The sequence below is a fragment of the Branchiostoma floridae genome, chromosome 10 (assembly GCF_000003815.2).
Source record: "Branchiostoma floridae strain S238N-H82 chromosome 10, Bfl_VNyyK, whole genome shotgun sequence".
In the NCBI taxonomy this organism is placed as follows: Eukaryota; Metazoa; Chordata; class Leptocardii; order Amphioxiformes; family Branchiostomatidae; genus Branchiostoma; species Branchiostoma floridae.
The window spans coordinates 3,153,832-3,162,204 of record NC_049988.1 but is presented as its reverse complement, the minus strand read 5'-3'; the positions used below and the strand labels follow the sequence as shown (position 1 = coordinate 3,162,204).

The 8,373-nt window shown below is 40.2% G+C and overlaps 2 protein-coding genes across 2 annotated transcripts in view; both read left to right on the top strand.

The window, feature by feature from the left end:
- LOC118423897 (sulfotransferase 6B1-like) overlaps nt 1-1,848 on the top strand; it is an 11,434-nt gene extending 9,586 nt beyond the window's left edge. Inside the window, exons 6-7 of the mRNA XM_035832213.1 lie at nt 485-641; nt 1,216-1,848. Coding sequence (XP_035688106.1) covers nt 485-641; nt 1,216-1,325 — 267 coding nt within the window. The 3' untranslated portion in view covers nt 1,326-1,848. The remainder of the gene's footprint in view (nt 1-484; nt 642-1,215) is intronic.
- A 1,375-nt stretch (nt 1,849-3,223) lies between these two features.
- On the top strand, nt 3,224-7,346 carry LOC118423885. The gene is made up of 5 exons (XM_035832199.1): nt 3,224-3,460; nt 4,404-4,602; nt 4,867-5,260; nt 5,647-5,787; nt 6,164-7,346. The coding sequence occupies exons 2-5, from the start codon at nt 4,515-4,517 to the stop codon at nt 6,528-6,530; spliced, it is 990 nt and encodes a 329-aa protein (XP_035688092.1). The 5' UTR covers nt 3,224-3,460; nt 4,404-4,514; the 3' UTR covers nt 6,531-7,346.
- The last annotated feature ends 1,027 nt before the right edge of the window (nt 7,347-8,373 follow it).

Sequence of the window (8,373 nt, the reverse complement as noted above, 5' to 3'; positions counted from 1 at the left end):
AACGGGGCTGGTTTTTTGGGGGGGGGGGCGTTGGTTCGCGAGTTTCAACGTTGGCTGGGTTCTCTTGTGCCGGGAAAAGGAGTTTGCCAAGGAAGGGAGTTTGCTGTTAAAGTGAGTTTGCCGTGATAGCGGAACTCGCTAACAAACGACCCCCCCCCCCCCATAAAAAACAGCCCCGTTCGAAGACTGCAAGGCAGTCTAACATCTTGTGTGGTTTTGTTTCCTTTATGTCATACTTTTCCGGAAGCTACCCAGCCGGTTTGGAAATGTGATGTATGTATCTGTATCTGTATCTGCATCTATGTAACCTTTGGTGTAACACACCAGCTTCGCATTGTAGGTGCATATGCATATATACCCCAGTGACGTAGGCCTTAGGACCACTTTGTAGCAAAGAAAAACGGGAAGTGGGGAAAAAAAGAATATTGTGTTTGTGTCTCAGCCAGCGGAGTATAATACAATTAATTTTGTCTACTACTTGCAGGACTTGCTAAAAGCCATCACAAAGACAAAGGAATTCTTGGGCATCAGTTTGGATGACGTCACCACTGCAAGTATCGCTGAGTCCTGTACCTTCGCCAGTCTGACAACTGCTTGGGCTGATTCGCGGAACAAGATACAACGCATCATAGGCAGGAAAGGTAAGTCTTGTCTCAGCCCTTGCAAAAGTGGTGTGTAATGCTGGATTGGTGCTGCATTGATGCTGGACTGATATAGATATTTTATGGCTAATGCTACCTTAAGCCATCACCAATACTGCAATACTCTATTCATGCCAGACTTTGCTGGGTTGATAGTTTATAATAACTGAGAAGTTACCATGGAAGTTGGCACCAATGCTATCCTACATCATCATTAAAATCTTGAGCATTACAGCTGCATTTCACACCTTTTTCTATGCATGTGCATTCTTCTCTAATTGCTACTCTGTAAAATATTCTGGCAAGCATCCCCGTTTATTCTAAACATTTCATTTTGTTTGATTGATTGTTTTATTAACCTTGCAAACAGTAATTTACCCATGGGTCAAAGGCGGCTTTTTCTGTTGCTGTGACCTGCATAGAGTTTACCATGGTTTTTCCCATGTAAGCAAAGTAGGCAAGTGGCATGCTATGAAATGATTTGAGTTTTGTTGTACATTGATATGAAGCTTTATACTTTATAATTGTGCCTTAAAATTTGAGTCATGCACCTTGTATAAACCTTTTTCTGTAGGTGTCATTGGTGACTGGAAGAAGCAATTTACAGAGTCTCAAAGCAAGGCCTATGATGCCAAGTACAGGGAGAGACTAGAGGGAACAGGTCTGCAGTTTGACTTTGAGTAAACAGCAAAGAAATAAGTCACTGTGGATTACATCTACTAGGCCACGATGACTTAATTGTATGGATGACATCTACGCTCGTCAATTTTCGACTGTTACCAAAAAAATTTAACCCATACTGTTCATTGTACAAAACAGCTTAAAAATGAAGAAAAAGATGCTGTAGCTTGCAAAAATAATATCAGAAAACGTTACTAATGTCATAGATAGCCAACATCAAGGTAAAAAAAGATAGAATGCCTACGTCAAGATAAAAAAAGATGGGAAAAAACAAAGATGCTAAAGTACAAAAATTAATAATCTATTGTTTGGTAATACCATGATATTCTGTATGTTCAGTAATTTATTCAACGTTAACAATCACTTAGATTTCATGATGAAGGCAGTTTTGTTTTATTCGCACGCCCGCATCAGTTTGGGGTCTCCAGAGGATGTCATCCATATAATCAAATCAACATGGCCTTGGGGCTTCACAATGATACAAGTCTGATGCAAAAAAAGCTATTCTTTTTGCTAAAGGCATACAATTGCCCCATATTTTACACATATTTCAAACAATATTGAGGAACTTCAATATGTATATATCTGCATCGGGAGAACCGCCCTTTGGCGTTACACACCAGCTTTGCAGGCTTGAATTGTGGTAGCCTGTGTTTACACAATCTCTTGCTGGCTGGGGTTAATAACCCCCTCCCCTAGGGGGGCAGCAATTGTAGGGCCGGCCGCTAGGAGCGCGATTTTAATCAGGCTAGCATTGTGGCAGAAGCTGGTTATATCACAATTCAAGTGAAAGCATAAGAGCCTTGACAAACATTGGACAATCACAAAACTCACAATTGACTGAAATTAAGTATAGAACTCAAGAGATTCAACAAAATTCCTAGCAAAAAGAGGGTTAGTCCCGAGTTAATTGAAGACAAATTTTTTGTCTCAAATGTTCGGATACACATAATTCACTATACACAAAACTATCATCTATAAGACATAAACATATCAATGACCGACCACCTTTTCTGTCGTCCTTGTCTACTTAACATTTGCCCTCGTTATTTACTTCATGTTGGCATGTATAACTTTTAGTTGACCTAATTTTAAATTCAACAACAATTCCTTGTTTTATGTGATTTCATCTGATTTATTTATTTTGTAATAATTGATGTATGTTTCCACATATGTTCAGGTTTTATGATTTCACTGAATGTGGCTATTTTATACATTACTATGTATCTGGTTATATTCTAACTTGTGTAAAATTGGTAGGTTTGGTTTATTGATTTATTTATAAGTTGTGTCTAATCACTTATAATTAATAAACAACAACCCCGTGAATGGCCCAGGTCCCGTTTCCAAACCGGGCGCTGGCCGGGATGTTTTCAGGATCAAAGCATTAAAAAAAGTGCTTCTCAAGAAATATACATTAATTAATTATTTTAATATTTTTTTCACGTTCTGTGTCTTTTGTTACCTTTTATATCATTTTTTTTTCATTTCAAAAAGCAACCCGGCCAGAACCCAGGTTGGGAATTGGGACCTAAGGCTATGCGAGAACTTTAGGTATAAGTCTTGTATACATCTGCCAAACCTAAATTACAGGTCAAAGAACCCAACACACTTATCGAGAAGGGTAGGAAAGACTTTGTGTGCTTGGTTAAATACTCTAGCCAAAATGCAATACGTACTATCAGCTACCAAAAGGCATCACGCTTTGCCATTAGTTTGGGTGAAGATTTCTGATTTACCCATTAGTAAATGAGAAGTTTATTATTTGCTATGTCGATAAATGTGAGCACAATGCTTACATCAAATATAAGAATTAAAGTACATGACTTTGTGTCGTCTTCATTCTTAATTTTTGACACAACAGTGGTGTTGGTGTGGCGTAAAGGTAGATTGTTTTGGTACAAACCCTAGCAGTTCTGACTTGGCATCTCCCGACATGCCTCCTTGACGGCGAATGGGCAGTGTGACGTCACTGTGCGGGGAACACCCCTGGTCACATATCTCGTGACTGGACCTAAACACAGAAGCCTTACTGTGTCAGCCGGCTCGCTAAATCGCTACCGGGCGACATCCTAAACCGTGTATCTGCTTAGACACCTTTGTGACAAGTCAATCTTCGAGAGCTGTGAAAAGAAAAGGTAAAAGCAATGCACTTGTCTGTACGTTCCAGTTGCGCAAGCTAAGCTTATAACTTACATGTATTACTTATTTTACGGCTTAGTACTTCCTTGTCAGTCTTGGAGAGCTGTGCACGTTAAAAAGGAAAGGTAAAAGCAACCCACTTGTCTTACGCTCCTGTTGCGCTCGCTTATACCTTACATGTACTACTAATGTACAAATGTTATTACTACTTTAAGGTACTTCCTTGCTACTTGGTTCTTCCTATGCAAAAACAATTACGAAGTTGAAAGTCAAACTAGTTAAGTCGTGTTTGTTCCTCTACCGAATCTCCAGCTTAAAAACTTAATAATGAAGGACGTGGTTCAAAGTATTACAATGTTATTTTTTCAATTCATACCACTTTAAAATCTAGATATAAAACACGAACTGTAAACTTTAGGTACACGACATTTAATCATTAATGCCGTACACGATTCCGCCCCAGGGCTTGCGGTAGGACTTTATTGTATACTTGTTTGTAATTTTATATTGGTCAAGATCGAGACACAACAATCAGGAGTTTCATAACATTTAGTTGAGTCGGGAAAGAGCAAGACCAAAACAAACCATATTTGCACAATGACATAACAGCGGGAAGTACCTTGACACCTCGTATCTATTTATAGACTTTAAGTTAAAACATTGGCGCACATGCATGTAAAGTTCAAAGTGCGAAGTCCGATATGATGTAACGGCTTGACGTAAGCAGGTGTTTGGGGGGGGGGGGGGAGGGCTGAACTGTTTTATTTCGACACACATGTACAGTATTTCCTTCAAACATCAAATTTACGGTAGACCAGAAAAATCCACAACTTGAGCTAACTTCTCTGTCAGAGTGATTCTGTTGTGATGTTTGTCTTGTTGAAATACAATCAAGGTAACAATATTCTAGATCATTTTTCTCCCTTTACTCATGTATAGACTATGGCACAGCAACAGGGAAATTAAACATCCGTGCCGCCTGCTGTTCCCCGGTCCGTTAGCGCCCCCTTGCGGAGGCACCCGTCTTACCAGGGGATACATCAGCCGTGGATGGCCGAGATACCCGGCCAGGTGCGCCCTCTATCGACGACAACAAACACTGACGAACGGTCTTGGTCGGGGTCACCAAGTCTTTTAGGTACGTTGGTTACTTCAAACAAAAAGGTTTGCGAACTAGATTTAGATATAAATATAATATGGTTCATTCGGTATTACTGAGGAACCTTCCCTACCGCGGGTCATATCACTCGACGGCTGAAGATTGATAATTGCTAAAAGGGAATCCAGCACTGCAAAAAATAACTGATAGAACACGTATCAGGCCTGTGTCCCTGCAGTTCCATAGCAAGCTGACAAGGGGGCCCAAATCATTTTTTTTTTCATATTTCCTTTCTATAAACAGGATCATCTGGATACAGTTCGTCAGTATCCCTGTTTGGCGAGTCTTCAAGCCCAAAGGTTGCCTTCGGTTCTCAACAGCCGCCGCTGCCCGCTGATACCCGTGCTACAGCGACACCTACCGGTCACAACTCTACTTACAAGATCCGCGACTGCCCAGAAATCGACCAGTACCAACGCTTCTTGGAGAAACTAGCCAACCGGCTAAACCCCGACGAGGTTGACCGAATGAAGCGACTGAGCAAAGTTCCGGCAGGCACGTCTGAGAGGATGAAGAACAACCGTGACTTCATAGAATGGCTGATCAAGACGGACAAGATCAACGAAGACAACCTGAGTCGTCTTGGTATCCTTTTCTACTCTATTAAGAGGACTGACTTGGTGGAGAAGATCCGTAGGTAAGGGGGTTGCAAAATGCTGAGAAAATATCAACATAAACGGAAGGAGGTGGGAAATTTGCCAAATGGCAATAGTTTATTAGTTCCATATGTGTAAACTACTAAGTTAAAGACATAGTTTCAACGTATTACTAATATTATCTCTGAAGAAGACATGTCCATCAACTATTTTCAAAGGGATCAAAATTATGGCCTCCACCCTTGACCGTCGCCAAAAACTTCAAAACGTTATGCTGAATTTTTGTATCTAATAGTTTTGTTCAGGTATAAAAGAGTCACAAACAGTGAAACAGCCGTAAAATTGAAACTGAAATTTTCCCATCGAAGTACTTGAGATAAACCTCTTTCCTACAATTAAAATTTCGTTTGCTTTTATGGAACCTAAGGTATGAAGAGGAACATGGCGTCCCCATTGACCGCAGGACTCCCAACATCCTGGAAAGTTCCTCGTCAGGAACCGAGGAACTGACAGGCCGCCAGACATATGCCCACGACATGGCTGAGAGGCTCGATCACCTCCGAGAAAGGTACTTTGAAGTTTACCTGTCACATATTCTCTGTTGCTCCTTGCAGCTGCAGACTGCAGCATAATGACAAGCAAAAAAAATATTCCGTTTTACCCATAGGCCAATGCACGCCGCCATGCTGACCTATGACGTCATGTGTCAGCCATCTTGAAAGCATCCACTGACCCATGTCAACCGATGATAGAGATGGATTTGGTCCAAGCAACAACAAGTCATGGCATTATCACTCTATCATTATTTATCAATCTTCGATTGGGGACTGTCAAAATATCTGTCCTCACTTTATGTCATTTACTCATTATCCATATTTCTGAAAAACGTTCAGTGAAACCTCAAAATCATACAGCCAAACTATTTATTGGCCTATTTCATACAGGATTGAGCGACGAAGAGAGGAAGGGCCAAAGGAGAAACAACGCGCAGCTATGATCATCACCACAGTTTGTCTCGCGCTTTTGGTCCTGATCTGGCCACTCGTTTGGCTTGACGACCTGCCAGGCTTCCGTGGAAAGTTGATCGGCATGGACGCCAAGAACTCCGCTACAGTCGACGTCATCAACAAGTTTGGCCCATCAATCACCGTCCTCGGAGAGACCATCTTTGGTCTCGCACTGATGTTCACTGTCTGCTGGCTCCGCCAGGAGGCGCTGTTCCGACAGCTCCGGGAAGACTTCCTGTCCGACCTCGAACTCTTGATGCAGCCCGCAAAGAAGAGGGTAAAAAGAAGAGTTGTCCAAGTGTAAAATTTCTCTTTGATTAATACCATGAAATTGTCAACGGCCATTGCAGCAAACGATTGGCTTGTCATTGAAGATGGACAGAGTGCTGTTAACTTCACAAAATTTACACCATATCGTGTGAAGTGTGACCGTTGTGAAAAATGAACACTCCTAGTCATAGGTTATGCAAATCAGTCCATCATTTGCATACCAGTGCATCATTGAGGATGCTATTCTGATGACCACTTGTGAAACGTTTATAATTGTGAAATATATAATTTCCAGTTAAGCTATATCACCGCCAATAATCGATTTCTAGATGCCTGTGAGAAGCATATTCTGATATTGTTTAACTCCATGATTATGTTTGTAGTCTAATTCACACTTGGCACAAATATTTGATTCATGTACTTTGGTCCCATAGAAAATTATTCAAATTTGGTTATCACATCTGATGATGTCCTATTAGGATTTCTATTCTTATAGATAGTTGGAGGGTAAAATTACGATTCTTTTGTATATTGATACAAGTTACAGTTATGGTTACGATACAAAATCATTTCAAAAGTTTCAGAATGGAGGCCTGAATGTGATATTTCATTTCACACAGTGATGACAGAGTAGTACATACACAAACTCTTTATTGGCTTCAACATTGGCTAAATGCATGGTTGCAATTAGAGTCCATCATAGTCATCGTCGTTGTTGAATAACATAGACAACAGGAATATAAACCTGAAAATGTATCAATTGAACAAGCTACAATTCTTTTCTTATGGAATGTTTTTTGGTATAAAGGAAACTAAGAAACCTTCTGCAAGTAAAACCTTTGCATGTTGATTTTTGCACGTAGAGTTTTTTTCTTGTCTTATTTTCAAGTGTAGCCGGTGCAATGGCCTAGTGGGTAGAGTGTTCGCCTTGCATTCGGAAGGTCGTGAGTTCGATCCCGGCCGAGTCATACCAAAGACTATAAAAATGGTACATGCTGCTTTCTCTGCTTAGCACTCAGCATTCGGGAAAGAGTATGGAAGTTGAACACACACCACTACCAGTGGACTAGCCCCCTGCTGTAGTGATTGCGTTGTGTGTGGCCCAGGGCTAACGAAACAGAGATGGGCACCGCCCTATGCGCCAGAAATGGGCACTGCCCTTGGCGCGGGAAGGGTTTAACTTTAACTTATTTTCAAGTGAAAAATTATTTCTTGCATATTGCTCATGGACGAGGATGTTCTGAAAGAATTAAGTAAAAATTTATGTTTTAGTCTTTACAGAATATTCTCTTTTGTGTGGTCAAATGAAGCCCTTAAATTTTGCAGAATCTACTCTATTTTTCCCTACAATGCATCATTTTGTCCTCAACATTTGATTGCAACAATGTTTTCAAGTCTTCTTGCTATCTTTATGTAGAAAGTCTGAGAAATGTGGTTATTGCTTTCTTTAATTAGTACAGTTACAACAATGCAAAAATTTGCTTCTTTAATTCTTGACCAAATACTTGACCAATAAAATCAAGAAATTCTAAAACAGGTTATAACTGGCATAAAATTTCTAAATTCCTAAGCAATTCTAAAACAAGTTAATTGGCATAAAATTCCTAAGTTACTAAGATTTCCTTATACAGAAAGTTTACGAAAGATTATTCTTGTTTTCTTGGTGATGTTTCTGAAGTCACAAGAATATGTGTCTTTGTTACTTGACTGTACCAAAAAGGACTTCATATTGCAAGAGCCTTAATCTACACACAGGAATATCATCGCAGGCTTAAGAAATTCAGTCTTGAGGACACAATGGTATTCCAGGTACAATAACCTCTACATCTTTGTGCAATACCATTATTTCTGATACAAGAAATGCAGTCTTCAGGATA

What these genes read in the sequence shown, in the direction of transcription:
- LOC118423885 (XM_035832199.1), top strand. Translation starts at nt 4,515, where the DNA reads ATGGCCGAGATACCCGGCCAGGTGCGCCCTCTATCGACGACAACAAAC. An exon ending in GGGGTCACCAAGTCTTTTAG is followed by an intron (nt 4,603 to 4,866) that starts GTACGTTGGTTA and finishes TTCTATAAACAG; the next exon opens with GATCATCTGGATACAGTTCG. An exon ending in CTCGATCACCTCCGAGAAAG is followed by an intron (nt 5,788 to 6,163) that starts GTACTTTGAAGT and finishes TATTTCATACAG; the next exon opens with GATTGAGCGACGAAGAGAGG.